The sequence below is a fragment of the Oncorhynchus mykiss genome, chromosome 13 (genome assembly GCF_013265735.2).
Source record: "Oncorhynchus mykiss isolate Arlee chromosome 13, USDA_OmykA_1.1, whole genome shotgun sequence".
Lineage (NCBI taxonomy): Eukaryota > Metazoa > Chordata > Actinopteri > Salmoniformes > Salmonidae > Oncorhynchus > Oncorhynchus mykiss.
The window spans coordinates 29,653,773-29,675,138 of NC_048577.1; the positions used below are offsets into that span (position 1 = coordinate 29,653,773).

General features: G+C 41.5%; 1 protein-coding gene across 2 annotated transcripts in view; it reads left to right on the forward strand.

Annotated features, from left to right (window-relative positions):
• The first annotated feature begins 1,783 nt into the window (after nucleotides 1–1,783).
• The window catches only part of LOC110486077 (potassium voltage-gated channel subfamily H member 1), a 50,593-nt gene continuing 31,010 nt past the window's right edge, over nucleotides 1,784–21,366 (forward strand). The window contains exons 1-8 of one of the 2 annotated variants that reach the window (XM_021557413.2): nucleotides 1,784–2,401; nucleotides 5,161–5,284; nucleotides 9,372–9,478; nucleotides 9,599–9,727; nucleotides 10,255–10,373; nucleotides 11,884–12,051; nucleotides 12,892–13,116; nucleotides 15,354–15,783. In XM_021557413.2, coding sequence (XP_021413088.1) covers nucleotides 2,329–2,401; nucleotides 5,161–5,284; nucleotides 9,372–9,478; nucleotides 9,599–9,727; nucleotides 10,255–10,373; nucleotides 11,884–12,051; nucleotides 12,892–13,116; nucleotides 15,354–15,783 — 1,375 coding nt within the window. In that variant the 5' untranslated portion in view covers nucleotides 1,784–2,328. The remainder of the gene's footprint in view (nucleotides 2,402–5,160; nucleotides 5,285–9,371; nucleotides 9,479–9,598; nucleotides 9,728–10,254; nucleotides 10,374–11,883; nucleotides 12,052–12,891; nucleotides 13,117–15,353; nucleotides 15,784–21,366) is intronic. The other variant, XM_036940727.1, reaches the window with a different exon arrangement.

Below are 21,366 nucleotides of genomic sequence, written 5' to 3' on the forward strand. Positions count from 1 at the left end.
CCTGAGGCATGGTCCGAGGGCTCAGGTCCTCCGAGAGAGAGAAAGAAAGAGAGAAAGAGAAAATTAGAGAGAGCATACTTAAATTCCCACAGGACACCGGATAGGACAGGAGAAGTACTCCAGATATAACAAACTAGCCCCCGACACAAACTACTGAGGCATACATACTGGAGGCTGAGACAGGAGGGGTCAGGAGACACTGTGGCCCCATCCGATGACACCCCCGGACAGGGCCAAACAGGAAGGATATAACCCCACCCACTTTGCCAAAGCACAGCCCCCACACCACTAGAGGGATATCCTCAACCACCAACTTACCATCCTGAGACAAGGCCGAGTATAGCCCTCAAAGATCTCCGCCACGGCACAACCCAAAGGGGGGCGCCAACCCAGACAGGAAGATCACATCAGTGACTCAACCCACTCACGTCACGCACCACTCCTAGGGACGGTATGAAAGAGTCCTAGTAAGCCAGTGACTCAGCCCCTGTAATAGGGTTAGAGGCAGAGAATCCTAGTGGAAAGAGGGGAACCGGCCAGGCAGAGACAGCAAGGGCGGTTCGTTGCTCCAGAGCCTTTCCTTTCACCTTCACACTCCTGGGCCAGACTACACTCAATCATATGACCCACTGAAGAGATGAGTCTTCAGTAAAGACTTAAAGGTTGAGACCGAGTTTGCGTCTCTCACATAAGTAGGCAGACCATTCCATAAAAATGGAGCTCTATAGGAGACATTTTTGGACAGAAAGTTTCTGATTTTTGCAATGTTACGTAGATTGAAAAAAGCTGTCCTTGAAACGTCTTGATAAGTTCTTCAAAAGAGAGATCAGGGTCCAGAGTAACGCCGAGGTCCTTCACAGTTTTATTTGAGACGGCTGTACAACCATTAAGATTCATTGTCAGATTCAACAGAAGATCTCTTTGTTTCTTGGGACCTAGAACAAGCATCTCTGTTTTGTCCGAGTTTAAAAGTAGAAAGTTAGCAGCCATTCACTTCCTTATGTCTGAAACACATGCTTCTAGCGAGGGCAATTTTGGGGCTTCACCATGTTTCATTGAAATGTACAGCTGTGTGTCATCCGCATAGCAGTGAAAGTTAACATTATACCTTTCGAATGACATCCCCAAGAGGTAAAATATATAGTGAAAACAATAGTGGTCCTAAAACGGAACCTTGAGGAACACCGACATTTACAGTTGAAATGTACACCTTTGTTGTCTCAATGACATTCAAGGCCATTTTGAAAAACGTTTTTAAACTTGTTCCACATGAGCAAGTCTGACCACAAGTCAGCGACCATTATGATGACACACCAAATGCGATTGATGGATCCTTTTTGTCTTCTTCTAAAACTATTTTGGTATTTATTTCATCAGTCCATTGTTGATATAGTTCCAAAATGTTTTGCATGTTAGCAATCAAGTTTTAAAGATATATAACTTTCTAAATATAGAAATACAGCCAGTACCATGCATTTTGCAAAACATTTTGGGACTATATCAACAATGGACTGATGAAACAAATACCAAAATAGTTTTAGAATAAGTTTTGGGGGGGAGTTTTCCTTTTAAATGGAAAGAAATCCAAGAGTAACTGAAAGTAATCAGATTGCGTTACTGAGCTTGGGTAATCCAAAGGTTACGTCACTGATTACAATTCCTGACATGTAACTAGTAACTTAACTAACGCATTACATTTAGAAAGTAGCTCTCTCTCTCTCTCTCTCTCTCTCTCTCTCTCTCTCTCTCTCTCTCTCTCTCTCTGTGTGTGTTGCGTCCTTGGGATGCTAGTCCTTCCACTTCTGAAGGCGGGCTACCTCCTCAAATTCTCCTCAGTGGCCTATTAGCCTAAAAAAGCGATGAGATCGCACAAACAACCAGTGTCAAGTGCAATATAGCTGTGTTCTTTTCCCGGAATCGACTGCGCAAAAAAAAAAATCGCATTTCTAGTCACTTTTCCATTTTTGGGGTTCCAGTTTAAGGCCTGACGTGTTCTTCATAGCCTTAAACGCAGGGCTGTTAGTTACCTACTCGGTATTCCTTCACACAATTATGGGGGTGGGGTACTCATGTGCAAAGATGTGAGACAAGAGACAGGTGATGCGCTCTCTGCATGCATCCTGTCTTCAACAGGGGGAGCACAGCCACGGAACGAACGGTCGAACAGCATGAGGTGAGGGATTCTTCCACTCATCATATCTAAGCAGAACAGGGACCATGAAAGCAACCGAGTGGAGATTTGAGCAGCTGTATCATCATACGGATAATTCAGGCATCCTTTCACTCTAAAAGCGTTCTCTTTTTACCGACGTTGAATGACGAGGCGGAATGGCAGGTGGACGTCGAGGACTTGTGGCCCCACAAAACACTTTTCTTGAGAACATCGTCCGAAGATCCAATGGTAGGAATGTGTTCGTTTTTATTTTGTAGGAAGAAACACTGTGGATGATAGTCTATTGTCCAATCATTGAAAAACATTGATTTAATTAAAACCAAAACACTCAGGACAACTAACCGATATTTGACACTAGTCATTGTAAAACGTTTTTTTGCTGATTAGCCTATTTGATTTATACATTTATACAGCCAGCATGCTATGCAAAGAATGATTCAACAATTCAAGCAATAATGGCATTAAATGGATATTGTCTTTACAATGAACAACTCGAATAAATAGCTGTGTCTACAATTGGTATTCCTTACCAGTCAACTGTACTGCACCTAAAAATAAACCAAACATCGGACCAAAATTAATGGATTAACATTTTCCTCTTCACATACTTATTCGATTAATGTTTTAAACCCAAATTAAAAGTGTTTTTCAATGTGTTGGTTTGCGGAGGCACCCAGATTTGTTGGGCAAAATGAATCCGTTGATTTATTCTGAAAGTGACATGCTTGCCACGGGAACTTTTGTTTTGTTTAATTACTTTATCTGTTTTTGACACTGTTTTTTTGCCTCTTGCTTTAACCACTTTTCTTTTTAACTTTTCAGTTTGGACATTATCACATAGACAGACAGGTATTAAGGTATTAACAGTGTTTTAAAGTGGTGTCATGTACCGTTTATGTTCCTCCCCCAATCATCCACCATAGACTTGTTTGTGTTCTGTCGACCCATTTTTCTTATCCACTTTTTATCACATAGACCTCACTTATGGTGAATAGCTTCACCCTCAAATATTCTTTGCACTTGCTTCCCAAGTTTTCATTCCTGATACTATCCTATGTGGGATATACTCTAGTAGATAAACTCCCTCCAGTTTCCCTACTGCTCCCCATGTTTTCAAGGCGTTGTGTCAGTCTTGTGAAACATTATGTTTTGACATACCCAATGTCTGTGATGGTCTCGTGACATTCTCATGTCGGTCTGTGTTGTCAATATGTATGAAGAATACATATTTTCTTAAGATAAGAGCGAGATTAAGTATACTGTAAATACAAAATAAATCAGAGTAGGAGTGCGGATTTAGGATCAGTGTTTATTGCCTGTTAGATCACAATGAATAAGATGACGGGGAACGTGATCCTGGATCAGCACTCCTGATCTGAAATGCTTGGATCATACATCCCCTGAGTGTGCTAGACAAGAGAGGAGAACATATTATGCTCTCTCTACCCCCACCCCATTATAGACACATAGGTTATGTATAATGGTGCCAAGACCACTTCACAAATGGAGTAGTCCCCGTCTCAAAGTTTGCTCAGAGAGTTTTGGAATGGGGCAGCTAAGGTCAAAGGGCAAAACACCCAGCTGCTTCAAATGTGCTGGCTCATCACCTAGAACCGGGCCATTTAATGACACTGTAATGAATGTAGTCTTAAACGTGACGCCTGACGTTTAAACACAACACAGCACCTTCTGAGGTCACTGCTACTGCTGCATCACTGCCTACCTAGCCAATGATAGACAATGTTATAATGATTGGCACCACTGACCCAGCCAATGATAATGTTAGTCAGGTTGCACTAAAACAGACAAGACCCCATTTACCAGGTTAAAAGTTGTGGTACAATGGATATCGGCACCTGAATCTGTCCGATACTATACAAGAGGGATATGTGGTGTTGTATCGTAACCTCTTTAAACAATGTTTAAGATTCAACTGGTTCAATGTAGTAGCTTTCTGCAAATGAAAAAGTATGAAATAATCAGGTTAATATTGACCGATAATACTGGCAAATGATGTATTGGTCATATCGGCAACAGTGAAAGTGTTGTATTTTGTGTACAGCATATTGATTTCACTGTCACGTTTTCCCTCTTCTCTCAACCTTGTTGCAGTAGCCTCGGATTCAATTTCCACAACAAGTAAAACATCTTTGCCAATATGCTGTATCATCATGGCAAAGCTTTAGATGCTTTCTTTCCCCTGTTTCTATAGTGGAGTTTGACATGTATTTCATGTCCAATAAACTCTACATTCACATACTATAGTTGGCAGTACATATTTAGAAGTATGGTAGTATATTAAGTATGCTTCAAACTTTATTTTACAATGCGCTAATTTGGCTGTTTGATATTTATCTAGATAGATGTAGATGGTAACAGTTATTACTCAACAATGTGCCGTAATGCTCAGTATTACAGTAATACTTGGTTTTACCTAACTCTAACTTGTTGCTGACTACTAATTTTGATTTTTTTTTTTAAATTGTATTTATAATAGTTTTTTTTTATAGGGTACAGTACACATGAATCAACATCAATATTGCGATAATGCAACATCTATGTAAATGTACTGGGGTTAGTCAAAAGATCATTTGCACCTGTAGTCCCAGGGAAGCTAAGGGCAGTTACACAGCCACAATACAAATACTCACTAAAACAATACAAAACACAAATACATTACATCCAATAATATATCATTCTAACAATAATAACTTATTCGTAATAAAAAAAAACTATCATCAACTGTCGTCTTACATACGAGGAACACAGATAACTTATGTGTACAGGTTTGGATATATTTGAGCCATGTTTTTCAATTTCATTTTAAAAGTACAATAACGATTTCATGAAATAAAGACATGTAGTCCTACATCCAGGTACCTTTATGACTTCCAAGTCAAATAATGAGTTACAGACAGTTAATAGTTCTGTAGTAGTTTCTATCAGTTCTTTCTGAACAGGTTTTTATGTTTTCCCTCCCTGGGCAGATACCAACTTTGTTCTGGGCAATGCCCAGATTGTGAACTGGCCCATTGTGTACAGCAACGACGGCTTCTGCAAGCTCTCCGGTTACCACCGTGCTGAGGTCATGCAGAAGAGTAGCACCTGCAGGTACTCACTTTGCTACTTATGACTGCATTATGGCACCACTGATTTTGTGGGTCAGCATTTTGTTTCACTGACAGCAATACTATACAGTAGAGTATAAATACAGTATATCTACAATAACATATAGACATATCGGGCTGGTTTCCTGGACCCAGATTAAACCTACTCCTGGATTTAAAGGGGCAATCTGCATTTGGGACATCCATTTTTAGACTTAAATTATTATAATATATACCCAATGATTCTTGAATATAACTTATAGATACTGTCATACCCCATCAGAACCCCAAATAAAATCTGGTTTTACGCTTTTGTTTGTAAAGAATATTGTGAACAAACACTTTATAGCCTCAAAACACGGTTAAAACTATCATTTTAATATCACGGATGGTCAATCCTTGTATTCATAGCTCTGTCCATGAATTTGAGAGTGGTAACATTTCTCCAGCACCATCCCACAGCTTGTTAACCAAAAAGAATGGCAGGGTGCCCACTTTATTGTTTGAAATGCAGATTGCCCGATTTAAAGTCATACTCAATGGAAAATATATAATAAAAGTGATTTTTAGTCCAGGAATAGACTTCATCTGGGTTCGAGACACAGTTTATTAACATACAGTATATTCTATACATTAGTAATCCTATTATTACTACATAACAAAAAGACATAAGTTTACAATGTTTTTTCCATGCAAATTCGGGTTATTTCAGTCAACAGCAGTCAAGTGTTTTGGAATGGGAGAAAACAATATAGGCACTAAGGAATTCAAATTTGCCTCTGAAGTAGCACACGCACAGTTGAAGTCGGAAGTTTACATACACTTAGGTTGGATTCATTAAAACTAGTTTTTCAACCACTCCACAAATTTCTTGTTAAAAAACTATATTTTTGGTAAGTCAGTTAGGACATCTACTTTGTGCATGACACAAGTCATTTTCCCAACAATTGTTTACAGACAGATTATTTCACTTATCACTGTATCACAATTCCAGTGGGTCAGAAGTTTACATACACTAAGTTGACTGTGCCTTTAAACAGCTTGGAAAATTCCAGAAAATGATGTCATGGCTATAGAAGCTTCTGATAGGCTAATTTACATAATTTGAGACAATTGGAGGTGTACCTGTGGATGTATTTCAAGGCCTACCTTCAAACTCAGTGAATCTTTGCTTGATATCATGGGAAAATCAAAATAAATCAGCCAAGACATAAGAAAAAAATTGTAGACCTCCACAAATCTGGTTCATCCTTGGGTGCAATTTCCAAATGCCTGAAAGTACCACGTTCATCTGTACAAACAATAATACGCAAGTATAAACACCATGGGACCACGCAGCCGTCATACCGCTTAGGAAGGAGATGTTTTCTGTCTCCTAGAGATGAACGTACTTTGGTGCGGAAAGTGCAACTCAATCCCAGAACAACAGCAAAGGACCTTGTGAAGATGCTGCAGGAAACCGGTACAAACGTATCTATATCCACAGTAAAACAAGTCCTATATCGACATAACCTGAAAGGCTGCTCAGCAAGGAAGAAGCCACTGCTCCAAAACCGCCATAAAAAAGTCAGATTACGGTTTACAACTGCACATGGGGACAAAGATCGTACATTTTTGGAGAAATGTTCTCTGGTCTGATGAAACAAAAATAGAACTGTTTGGCCATAATGACCATCGTTATGTTTGGAGGAAAAAGGGGGAGGCTTGCAGCCTCATGTTGTGGGCGTGCTTTACAAAATACAGTGCCTTGCGAAAGTATTCGGCCCCCTTGAACTTTGCGACCTTTTGCCACATTTCAGGCTTCAAACATAAAGATATAAAACTGTATTTTTTTTGTGAAGAATCAACAACAAGTGGGACACAATCATGAAGTGGAACGACATTTATTGGATATTTCAAACTTTTTTAACAAATCAAAAACTGAAAAATTGGCCGTGCAAAATTATTCAGCCCCCTTAAGTTAACACTTTGTAGCGCCACCTTTTGCTGCGATTACAGCTGTAAGTCGCTTGGGGTATGTCTCTATCAGTTTTGCACATCGAGAGACTGAAATTTTTTCCCATTCCTCCTTGCAAAACAGCTCGAGCTCAGTGAGGTTGGATGGAGATCATTTGTGAACAGCAGTTTTCAGTTCTTTCCACAGATTCTCGATTGGATTCAGGTCTGGACTTTGACTTGGCCATTCTAACACCTGGATATGTTTATTTTTGAACCATTCCATTGTAGATTTTGCTTTATGTTTTGGATCATTGTCTTGTTGGAAGACAAATCTCCGTCCCAGTCTCAGGTCTTTTGCAGACTCCATCAGGTTTTCTTCCAGAATGGTCCTGTATTTGGCTCCATCCATCTTCCCATCAATTTTAACCATCTTCCCTGTCCCTGCTGAAGAAAAGCAGGCCCAAACCATGATGCTGCCACCACCATGTTTGACAGTGGGGATGGTGTGTTCAGGGTGATGAGCTGTGTTGCTTTTACGCCAAACATAACGTTTTGCATTGTTGCCAAAAAGTTCGATTTTGGTTTCATCTGACCAGAGCACCTTCTTCCACATGTTTGGTGTGTCTCCCAGGTGGCTTGTGGCAAACTTTAAACTACACTTTTATGGATATCTTTAAGAAATGGCTTTCTTCTTGCCACTCTTCCATAAAGGCCAGATTTGTGCAATATACGACTGATTGTTGTCCTATGGACAGAGTCTCCCACCTCAGCTGTAGATCTCTGCAGTTCTTCCAGAGTGATCATGGGCATCTTGGCTGCATCTCTGATCAGTCTTCTCCTTGTATGAGCTGAAAGTTTAGAGGGACGGCCAGGTCTTGGTAGATTTGCAGTGGTCTGATACTCCTTCCATTTCAATATTATCGCTTGCACAGTGCTCCTTGGGATGTTTAAAGCTTGGGAAATCTTTTTGTATCCAAATCCGGCTTTAAACTTCTTCACAACAGTATCTCGGACCTGCCTGGTGTGTTCCTTGTTCTTCATGAAGCTCTCTGCGCTTTTGACGGACCTCTGAGACTATCACAGTGCAGGTGCATTTAGACGGAGACTTGATTACACACAGGTGGATTGTATTTATCATCATTAGTCATTTAGGTCAACATTGGATCATTCAGAGATCCTCACTGAACTTCTGGAGAGAGTTTGCTGCACTGAAAGTAAAGGGTCTGAATGATTTTGCACGCCCAATTTTTCAGTTTTTGATTTGTTAAAAAAGTTTGAAATATCCAATAAATGTCGTTCCACTTCATGATTGTGTCCCACTTGTTGTTGATTCTTCACAAAAAAATACAGTTTTATATCTTTATGTTTGAAGCCTGAAATGTGGCAAAAGGTCGCAAAGTTCAAGGGGGCCAAATACTTTCGCAAGGCACTGTACTTCCAAAGTTGTGGCAAAATGGCTTAAGGACAACAAAGTCAAGGTATTGGAGTGGCCATCACAAAGCCCTTACTTCAATCCTATAGAAGATTTGTGGGCAGAACTGAAAAAGCGTGTGTGAGCAAGGAGGCCTACAAACCTGATTCAGTTACACCAGCTCTGTCAGGAGGAATGAGCCAAAATTAATCCAATTAATTGTGGGAAGCTTGTGGAAGGCTACCAGAAAGGTTTGACCCAAGTTAGACAATTTAAAGGCAATGCTACCAAATACTAATTGAGTGTATGTAAACTTCTGACCCACTGGGAATGTGATGAAAGAAATAAAAGCTGAAATAAATCATTCTCTCTACTATTATTCTGACATTTCACATTCTTAAAATAAAGTGGTGATCCTAACTGACCTAAGATAGGGCATTTTTACAAGGATTAAATGTCAGGAATTGTGAAAAACTGAGTTTAAATGTATTTGGATAGGGTGTATGTAAACTACTGAAATCAACTGTATGTCAATTCAACATGACATTCGCTGTGACCAGTGCTGATGCAGAGGCCTAACCATGTTGTTTATGAGCCACAATGTTTTTTGTGAGGCCTTTGTAACTGGGATAATTTGTTTCAAGAACAGTGTCACATCTGCCTAACTTCTGGTAGAATCTGAATGTATTATCCAGTTTAATTTGTTTTGTATGTAAATTAGCACCAACAATGCAATTTTCAGTTTCATGTATGGGGAGCTCACAGACAAGGAGACGGGTGAGAAAGTGCAACAGATCTTTGAGAATTATGAGATGAATTCGTTCGAAATTCTCATGTATAAGAAGAATCGTAAGTGTTTCTTTGCTCTCTGTTGATTGAATCATATCAAATTCAATTGTTACATCAATTACTTATGAGATACATTAGAATATGAACAGATATCATAACGTGATTTTGTGTTTCCTACAGGGATGCCGGTGTGGTTCTTTGTTAAGATCGCTCCTATCAGGAATGAGCAGGACAAGGTGGTGTTGTTTCTGTGCACCTTCAGTGACATCACTGCATTCAAACAGCCCATTGAGGATGACTCTGTGAAAGGTTGGCGTGACACGGAATTTCAGATAATCTAAGGAAGATTCTGTTTTAATGAGGACAGGATCAAGCTGAGAATAGTAGATACAATTGGTTTTAGACAGCTACAAATGTGGGTTGCTGACATTATTGAGAGAAAACACAGTGCATCATTTCATCTTACAACTTAAATTTTTGTCTGATAATTTGAGCTAGTAATGTTGGACTTTCTCAGAATTCCAAATCAACTGCTAGCTAGCCATTGTTTTTAGGCAGTTTATGCAGATCTGAAAGAAATGGATAGGTATAAGAATATGGTATTAGTTCCAGTTGCAATTAAATTTGCTATGAATAATTTCTGTAATATTGAATACACCTAGTAAATCTTTTCAGATTTACAGATATGCCTATGTAGTAGTAGCTTGAAAATTCAGTTTGAATTTAGCTCAGTGTCACATTTGTTTAAATGCAGCATTATTCAGTCTTGATTTCAAGGCTAAAGGGAGTGGATATGGGTTGATTTGGTATTCCACATTTCTTTGACTGTCATTCAGGATGGGGTAAATTCGCTCGGCTCACTCGGGCCCTGACGAGCAGCCGGGGAGTGTTGCAGCAGCTGGCGCCCACCGTCCACAAGGGCGAGAACGTCCACAAGCACTCTCGTCTGGCTGAGGTAGAGTGTGTGCTGCTGTCCCCATTGATAAGCACTCATCTGCCTAAGTGTTTCTGGAAGGAGCACCCATCTCATATTTCCAAGCCCACTTCTGTTTAGCTTCAAATGAAATGCCTAATCCTGTCCCCATACTCGCTCACTACTTCTGAGCTAAATGAAGTGTGTCTTTCCATTCCCAAAGCAGTAGACCGCAAGCCCTTGGCCACCTGGGCAACTGTAACTCTGCAGACAGACACAACTCTAATATGAATGATCACTCTATATATTGTCCTGACCATAAATCCTTATGGCAGAAGTCCCCAATTACATCCAGCAGTGGACTTGAGCGCATGGTCGGGGGGCAGGAATGCATTTATACGCATTTGTCCGCAAGAAGCTGAAACAGATATTGTAGTTGACAAAGAATTTGTCCCGTCGGGGAACTCTGCCCTATGACCTTTGCTGTGGAGATGTGTAACCTAAATGTACATTTACATTACTAGTTTAGCAGACTCTCTCATCCAGAGTGACTTATAACCAGTGCACTCACTTATAATCAGTGCGTAAAAGGGCAGAGATGTCAGCAGGAGCAGAATTCAATTAAATCTGCTTCAGCAATGTTTGACTTGTTTATGGACTTGATTATTACAGGCACACTTACACTTTTTTTACTCGGAATAATGCAGCCCTCTATGCTACAGCCTACAGTGTATATACCATACAACAATACTGGTTTGATTGAATAGTCCTTAGTCCTCTGAAAATCCCTAGGCTAGAAATAAAGTTTAGTCCACTGATATCCCAAGGGGACTGATTGTTTGGGCAGATCATCTTCTGGGACTAGTCCAAGATGTCTTACCACCACCATCTTCTAGCAACATCCTGTTTCTTGAAAAATGGTGGATAAGCTAATTGTGTTTAGATGGTCAGATAAGGTGCTCTGTTTACTAATGGGAAGATGAGCTTGCTACCGTAGCTTAGATAAAACAAAATGGCTACAGTTTGTTTATTTGTTGATCCTGGAAAGTTACATGAATTTATTTACAAAATATATTAAGGGACAGAGGAATTCCACTTTTTGTATGTTATATTGATTGGGATAGAGAGTTATGTCACACTATCCAAGAGATACTGAGAGATGAAATCAAGGCAACACTGAACTGTCTTTGTGCGGTCCAAAAGACTACAGAATGTGGTCATTATATTGTCATGACTTACTATTTTATATTATGAGTGTTATGTCAAAGTTATCGCTAAAATACAATAAGAGACCCTGTCATAACAAACTAAAATGTTGTCATATTTTTATGTACACTAGGTAAAAAAACGCACACCTGAAATGGTGAATAGCAGGAGAAACAGATGACACACTGGTCCAATTCAGTGTCAGCCTTGTGGAATCAGCCTGATCGCGTTCACCATTCTACGCAGCGATCAGGCTGGTTCTACCAGGCTTATTCACGGTAGCTAGCTGCCAAAACACTGACTCATTCATGACTTGTTACCAACTGTTTCTTAACCAAAAACGTAGGTTCTCCAGCTGGGCTCAGACATCCTCCCGCAGTACAAGCAGGAGACGCCTAAAACTCCTCCCCACATCATCCTCCACTACTGCGCCTTCAAGACCACCTGGGACTGGGTCATCCTCATCCTGACCTTCTACACAGCCATCATGGTGCCCTACAACGTCTCATTCAAGGTCTAAACTCTCTTCAACTACCCACTAACCCTAACCCTTACTCTAAACCCCAAACCAAACCTTAGCAAGTTGTTTTGGGGGGATTTTTACTTTGTTTGTGTGTACTTTTATTGACTATGTACCAGCTAAGTAAATTGCCACTCAGGGATAACTTATATTCATTCTCTACTCAACTCCTTAAGTAATAAAGATTCTCTACTCAACTACTTAAGTAACAAAGATTCTCTACTCAACTACTTAAGTAATAAAGATTCTCTACTCAACTACTTAAGTAACAAAGATTCTCTACTCAACTCCTTAAGTAATAAAGATTCTCTACTCAACTACTTAAGTAACAAAGATTCTCTACTCAACTACTTAAGTAATAAAGATTCTCTACTCAACTACTTAAGTAACAAATATTCTCTACTCTACTACTTAAGTAATAAAGATGCTCTACTCTACTACTTAAGTAACACATTCTCTACTCTACTACTTAAGTAATAAATATTCTTTACTCTACTACTTAAGTAACAAATATTCTCTACTCTACTACTTAAGTAACAAATATTCTCTACTCTACTACTTAAGTAATAAAGATTCTCTACTCTACTACTTAAGTAACAAATATTCTCTACTCTACTACTTAAGTAATAAAGATTCTCTACTCTACTACTTAAGTAATAAAGATTCTCTACTCTAGTACTTAAGTAACAAATATTCTCTACTCTACTATTTAAGTAATAAAGATTCTCTACTCTACTACTTAAGTAACAAATATTCTCTACTCTACTACTTAAGTAATAAAGATTCTCTACTCTACTACTTAAGTAACAAAGATTCTCTACTCTAATCCTCCAGACCAAGCAGAATAACGTCACCTGGCTGGTGGTGGACAGCATCGTGGACGTCATCTTTCTGGTGGACATCGTGCTCAACTTCCATACCACGTTTGTGGGGCCAGCCGGAGAGGTCATCTCGGACCCCAAGCTGATCCGGATGAACTACGTCAAGACGTGGTTCGTCATCGACCTGCTCTCCTGCCTGCCGTACGACGTCATCAACGCCTTCGAGAACGTTGATGAGGTCAGTGGTTTGTTTGCTAACTGGGGTCTGTGTGTTTGTGGATGGATGGATATGAATGAAGACACACAGACAGACACACAAATAGACACACACACAGACACACACATTGTTTAGGATCTGGAAAGCTTACCACATCGTTGACTCTTGGAAAGCTCGCCACATCATTATAGCGTAATAGACACCGACTGGACTTCTCAGCAGTAGAAATGTCATCCCCTGCAGTTGCCTAATGGTCGCTGGGGAATACTGTGAATAGAGACTAAAAAGTCAGACAAGATCCCTCTAACATATTAAAAAGAACACAGGAATTGGAGGCTGGTAAAACAGCACATTTTTCTGATGCCTCTTCGAGACATTCTGTAGTATAAAACACTGTAATCAAACTTGGCACACAGGCCTTTGTAGGATGGTCCAGATCGTCTTGATCCACACGCTAGTCTTGATAACCTTAAAGTAATCAACAGATGCTGCAAGTGATACCATTCTAACCTACGCCCAAGTACAGTATTATCAGAATAAAATTATCTGTACTACAGAAGGCACAGATAAAGGTCAATTTTACATTTAAATAATGAATAAACACACGCTTCAAGGGTCAAACAACAAACATTGTTAGCCAATTATAGCTTAATTAACAAGTCAAAACACTGCTTTTGCCCTTTGGGCATTGTAACATTGTAACAAAAGTGCAGAAACCGCCATATTTCCTGGCCACCTCTCCAGTGTTATGTGCTGTTCTGTTGTATGCCTGTTGTTGCACGAATTGTGGTGTGGTGAAAGATTATAGCACACCCACAGTGAGCTCCCACAAAGCCTGTGGGCGCTGCATGTGCCTTTGCTGCACTTGTCAACGCAGGTTATCCTTCCTTTTCATTCGGTGCTGTGCTTCAGATACAAGCATCGTGCAGCTAGCATCCATTCTGCTCCTCTGAAGCAAAGGCTTTCAGCACAGTGACCTTGTTGTATTCAATGACAATTGTAGTGAGACATTCAAGTTGCCACAGGGACACATTTCAGCATTTTGTAGTTGAAAGTAATTGCATTATGAATGTGTCCCTGGTGAACTGAAAATAGCTTGATGCAGTTGGTTCACACACGTCGTGGAGGCGGATGCGAGCAGAGGCTAGTGAGATTACATAAACCTCACTGCATTATGTGCTTGTCTTCAGTACTAAATGTAGATTCACCCTTTCGGGAAGCGCCTGGTACATCTCAGCCTCTCTGTACAGTATGCCATGCTGTCTTAAATGTTTTAGGGAATCTAGATTTGATGAGCCGTTGATTTCACATCACATTTTGACGTTTGAAGAGACCAAGAGCTTGATTCAAATTGAGCAAGCAAAAGAGGATAATGGGATTTTTGATAAAGCCACATACGAGTGACTCATTCAAATGCTGGAATTAAATGTGTCATCTCCAAATGAATCAGAAACCCGTCCTCCCTAGTACTCTTTCACATACCATTATCGGAGTAAGATCCTGGAACATTAATTTTGGGTGCCTGCTCAGTGCCCATCGATGAAAACAAAAGTAACCCCGGGCTAAATTAATTCCAATACTGTACTTTCCAAAGGTTGGTCCAGGACCCAAATAACTGTTATTCTGTCACACGGCAGTGTGGAATTCTTCACTAAACCAGCTTCTGTAGCAAAGTGATGTTTTGTAGAAGTAGCATGTTGTAAAGCATACCCTCCGGCTATTATTTTACTTTATTGCTAATGGCATTGTATTCATTATCACCAACACAACAGGGAACTGCACCATGGTACCAAATCCATATGCAGAATATACTGTACAGTGTTTTAGGGAGTGGAGTTCCACAGGGTTCACTGTTGAGACCCTTCCAGTTTATCTTTAATCAATGAATGAACAGTTACTAAAATAGTTAGAACAATGGATAATGGGCTCCCGAGAGGCGCAGCGGTCTAAGGCACTGCATCTCAGTGCTTGAGGCGTCACTACAGACACCCTGGTTCGACCCTGGTTCGATTCCAGGCTGTATCTCAACAGGCCATGATTGGGAGTCCCATAAGGCGGCACACAATTGGCCCAGCGTCGTCCAGGTTTGGTCGGTGTAGGACGTCATTGTAAATAAGAATTTGTTCTTAACTGACATGCGTAGTTAAATAAAGGTTAAATTAAAAATTAAAAAATAAAATGATTGGCTAGTAAGTAAAGCTCTACTTTTCATTCTCTCTCTAAGCCTAACCATCCCCCTCTTATTTTCTACACATCAGGGCATCAGCAGTCTCTTCAGCTCCCTCAAAGTAGTCCGTCTGCTTCGCTTGGGCCGGGTGGCCCGTAAACTGGACCACTATATTGAATACGGGGCCGCTGTCCTGGTCCTGCTGGTGTGCGTCTTTGGCCTGGCCGCCCACTGGTTGGCCTGCATCTGGTACAGCATCGGCGACTACGAGGTCATCGACGAGAACACCAACAGTGTGAGGATGGACAGCTGGCTCTACATATTGAGCGAATCGGTGGGGACGCCGTACCGCTTCAACGCCAGTGGCTCCGGTAGGTGGGAGGGCGGGCCAAGCAAGGACTCGGTCTACATCACTTCCCTATACTTCACCATGACCAGCCTGACCAGCATCGGCTTCGGCAACATCGCCCCCACCACCGACGGAGAAAAGCTCTTCGCCGTGGCAATGATGATGATCGGATGTGAGTAAGAGCCCTACCCATGACATTTCACACTGTCATCAAAGGAGGCTGGTAGGCTGTAACGGCTGGAATGGAACACATTGAACCTTATCCAAATCATGTTTGATACCTTGTCACCGATTCCATTTCAGTCATTACAATTATATCTCCGCCCACCGCCTCCTCTGACTGCCGTGTTATCTTTATGAAAAACACAATTGACGTTTCATTAAGATATACCATACCAGATGTGTCCACTGCTTCTTCTAGGAGAGGTATTGTTAACAGGCCAGTATGTCTCTGAATCCTTGATGAATTCAGTAGAAGATAGCATGCTGTTTAATGTACTTACTATACAACTCAATCACAGCTAAATGTACCATTAAGTTATTACAGAAAAATGCTTGATTGAAGCATTTATGAACATTGTGATGGTTCATTGTGATGGTTGTGATGGTTCCGAAAAGACAAAGGTTGCAAATTTCACATGGTGCTTAAGGTTTATTATGAGTATGCCAATTTGTTTAATTTTGTGCTGTGAAGATTGTACATATCTAAAGAGGATTTTCAAATGCTTTCATCCATTTTGAGCTGAGTGATTCATCGTGTGCCCATGGTTATTCCTTCTACTGGAGATGCGATTGACACAGTTTTGTCCCGGTCCTATTGTGGAACAAATTGCATTCTCAATTGTAACGCAGGCCTCAAGACTGGGAAATATGATGGATTGCATAAAGGAAGAAGAGTTCTGTTTTGTCTTTTTAGGTCAAGTTGAGACTTTCATTATCTACCTGGAAATAGACATAAAATGTGATAGGACTGGACCAACTGTGGCAGGCATCATCAATTTGCGTGCTAGCGTCTTGCTTGAAGTTTGCCAGTATAAAGAAGTTTGTTTAACATGACTATGGACAGACCAGTAAACTTCAACATTCCTGTGAAATATCACAGTTGCGGAATAATGAAGCAAGCGTGATCTGCACCTTTCAACTACTATTCCATCCTAAAATGCATTGCTGACCATTTAGCATACATTATGATCCATACTGACTTGCTATCATAGTGACTTGGTATCAATTTCTGATTGTGAATCAAAACCACAATCCTGGTGTTCGAAGCATCACACTTCAACCAACAGAACCTCATCTTATTTAGCTTTTAATACATACGGTACACTGTAAGGGTTGTTTTCAACAAGGGGGGAAAGTTATCCGGCTCAGGAGATCAATTTGAGTAAAAAACAACAATGCAATGTTATGTTGTTAAATTATAAGACACATGGTATAACTTGAGTGAAGCAGTTTTGCTATAATGGTATAACTCACAAGTGAAGCAGTTTTTAGATTTTTTTCCCAACACATATATGCAGCATTGTTGTGTTGGTGTTGCAGGTGAGGGGAGTATAAAGAGGTTTGCTTAGCACCTCGGGGAGAGACTGGCACTGCCCAGGGGTGACAGTGATGCAGGGTGGCAGATGATAAGGGAAGCGAGAGTGATGGGGGGCGCGTGGGGGTCATGCTGCTATTCCTCAGTGGTGGGAAGACAGTCTGCCACCCACAGCTTGGAAGCTGGACAGAAGCTTAGTCATGCAATATGTTGCCAGTTGACTTGCCTGCCTGTGTGTGTGTGTGTGTGTGTGTGTGTGTGTGTGTGTGTGTGTGTGTGTGTGTGTGTGTGTGTGTGTGTGTGTGTGTGTGTGTGTGTGTGTGTGTGTGTGTGTGTGTGTGTGTGTGTGTGTGTGTGTGTTATGGGTTGGATTTCGTTTGTGTCTTGGTCTTTTTGTGAGGGAGTATGTACTATATTTTTTGTATGTGTATTTGAATATGTTTGCTTTTTTAGGTCTTGATAAATACATTAGTCACTATTCTGCTAATCTTAGCCCCAACAAGATCAGTCATAATTGTGCAAACTTACGCCGTAAAACACGGAGGTCCACTCAACCCCGTTGCATTTTGGCGGTGTCCAGAGCTTATGACACGACAGTCTCTGTGGCGGTGTTACAAGTTGTTCCTGGCTCTCACAGTGGTCTTGTCTCAGTGCAGCCAGCCGTGTCATACCCTTCTGTGTCCCCATACGCACACCAACCCTCCTCTCCCGCTCCTCTCTCTCCCACAAGGCTTGTTAACTCTTTATATACACTGAGTATACATTTAGAAACACCTGCTCTTTCCATGACAGACTGACCAGGTGATCCAGGTGAAAGCAATGATCCCTTATTGATGTCATTTGCTAAATCCACTTCAGTGTAGATGGAGTGGAGACAGGTTAAACAAGGATTTTTAAGCCAAGAGACAATTGAGACATGGATTGTGTATTCATAGGGTGAGTGGGCAAGGCAACATATTTAAAGGAAAATGCATCATACGGGGATGATTTCTGTATTTAGGTTACATATCTTGAAAACCTGATCGCTGACAAGCAAAACTTTTCAGGACTATGTCAACAATGGATTAATGAAACAAATACCAAAATATAGTTTTTGGGTGGAATTGGTATGGTATGGTAGTAGGTGCCAGGCACACAGATTTGTGTCAAGAACTGCAACGCTGCTGGGCTTTTCACGCTCAACAGTTTCCCGTAGCTATCAAGAATGGTCCACCACCCAAAGGACATCCAGCCAACTTGAAGGTGCCATTTGACGTAAGCTGAGAGTTAGCTAATACTAATAATTTCCCCTTTTCAAATTGAAGTCATGTTCTCTTTTGGGCCAGTAATGGTGACTTAGCAGTTTTCATCCTCAGTGTTGTACCCAATAGACTACATTATGGAAATGTTATGCAGATGCTTCCAGGTATTGCCTTTTCAAAATGTCAACCAATTGCTTTGCATGTGAATAGTAAACTGATTATTTTGTCATAGTACACATTTTCCCTTCTTTGACTCATTGCTCGCTCAGTGGGAGCTGTCACTTCTGTGATGCGCCCAAGGGGAGGGGAGTACAGGACTCAACCCATTCTGAAAAGAAATATGAGCTAAATCAGGGAGACTTGGCTAAAGACCATGGCTATTATGTATCAGCATAATGATGCCAATGTAGTGCATTGAAATACATTTTATTTCAGCCATTTTAAGTCAGTTGAAAAATGGCAAGTAGAATTTTTGTTCTGGCGCTTGGCACCCAGGGCCGGTACAGGATGACAGGGGACCCCTTAGGTAGGTTGACTGACATCCTGCCTACCCCTAAAAAGAAGATTCAATGGAGATTTTGATTCATGCAACTGCCACTATAGGCACTAGTGACAATGTCAAGAGGTTTGGACCTTTTGGTGTAAATTGCAAGGTAGCTGGTTCAAATCAAATCAAATTCTATTGGTCACATACACATATTTAGCAGATGTTATTGCGGGTGTAGCGAGATGCTTGTGTTCCTAGCTCCAACAGTGCAGTAGTATCTAACAAGTCACAAAAATGCACACAAATCTAAAAGTAAAGTCATGGAATTAAGAAATACACTGCTCAAAAAAATAAAGGGAACACTAAAATAACACATCCTAGATCTGAATGAATGAAATATTCTTATTAAATACTTTTTTCTTTACATAGTTGAATGTTCTGACAACAAAATCACACAAAAATTATCAATGGAAATCTAATTTATCAACCCATGGAGGTCTGGATTTGGAGTCACACTCAAAATTAAAGTGGAAAACCACACTACAGGCTGATCCAACTTTGATGTAATGTACTTAAAACAAGTAAAAATGAGGCTCAGTAGTGTGTGTGGCCTCCACGTGCCTGTATGACCTCCCTACAATGCCTGGGCATGCTCCTGATGAGGTGGCGGAGGTGGCATCCGCCAACTCCTGGACAGTCTGTGGTGCAACGTGGCGTTGGTGGATGGAGCGAGACATGATGTGCTCAATTGGATTCAGGTCTGGGGAACGGGCGGGCCAGTCCATAGCATCAATGCCTTCCTCTTGCAGGAACTGCTGACACACTCCAGCCACATGAGGTCTAGCATTGTCTTGCATTAGGAGGAACCCTGGGCCAACAGCATATGGTCTCACAAGGGGTCTGAGGATCTCATCTAGGTACCTAATGGCAGTCAGGCTACCTCTGGCGAGCACATGGAGGGCTGTGCGGCCCCCCAAAGAAATGCCACCCCACACCGTGACTGACCCACCGCCAAACCGGTCATGCTGGAGGATGTTGCAGGCAGCAGAATGTTCTCCACGGCGTCTCCAGACTCCGTCACATCTGTCACATGTGCTCAGTGTGAACCTGCTTTAATCTGTGAAGAGCACAGGGCGCCAGTGGCGAATTTGCCAATCTTGGTGTTCTCTGGCAAATGCCAAACATCCTGCACGGTGTTGGGCTGTAAGCACAACCCCCACCTGTGGACGTCGGGCCCTCATACCACCCTCATGGAGTCTGTTTCTGACCGTTTGAGCAGACACATGCACATTTGTGGCCTACTGGAGGTCATTTTGCAGGGCTCTGGCAGTGCTCCTCCTGCTCCTCCTTGCACAAAGGCGGAGGTAGCGGTTCTGCTGCTGGGTTGTTGCCCTCCTACGGCCTCCTCCACGTCTCCTGATGTACTGGCCTGTCTCCTGGTAGCGCCTCCATGCTCTGGACACTACGCTGACAGACACACACAAACCTTTGTGCCACATCTCGCATTGATGTGCCATCCTGGATGAGCTGCACTACCTGAGCCACTTGTGTGGGTTGTAGACTCCGTCTCATGCTACCACTAGAGTGAAAGCACCGCCAGCATTCAAAATTGACCAAAACATCAGCCAGGAAGCATAGGAACCACTCCTTTATTGGGGGTGTCTTGCTAATTGCTTATCATTTCCACCTGTTGTCTATTCCATTTGCACACCAGCATGTGACATTTATTGTCAATCAGTGTTGCTTCCTAAGTGGACAGTTTGATTTCACAGAAGTGTGATTGACTTGGAGCTACATTGTGTTGTTTAAGTGTTCCCTTTATTTTTTTGAGCAGTGTATATAAATATTAGGACGAGCAATGTCGGAGTGGCGTTGACTAAAATATAGTAGAATAGAAAACAGTACATACATATGAACTGATCAAACCAGTATGTCATTTTTAAAAAAGTGACTAGTGTTCCATTATTAAAGTGACCAGTGATTCCACGTCTATGTATATAGGGCTACAGCTTCTAAGGTGCGGGGTTGAGTAACCGGGTGGTGCTTGGCTAGTGATGGCTATTTAACAGTCAGATAGCCTTGAGCCTTGTTTTTCAGTCTCTTGGTCCCAGGTTTGATGCACCTGTACTGACCTCGCATTCTGGATGATAGCTGGGTGAACAGCCCCTGGCTCGGGTGGTTGATGTCCTTGATTATATTTTTGGCCTTCCTGTGACATCTCGTGCTGTAGGTAACCTGGAGGGCAGGCAGTGTGCCCCCAGTGATGTGTTGGGCAGACCGCACCACCCTCTGGAGAGCCCTGTGGTTGTGGAGTTGCCACACCAGGCGGTGATGCTCTCAATTGTGCATCTGTAAAAACCTAATTTCTTCAGCCTCCACGAAATTGAAGAGGTGCTGTTGCGCCTAATTCACCACACTGTCTGTGTGGGTGGACCATTTAAGATTGTCAGTGAAGTGTACGCCGAGGAACTTGAAGCTTTTCACCTTCTC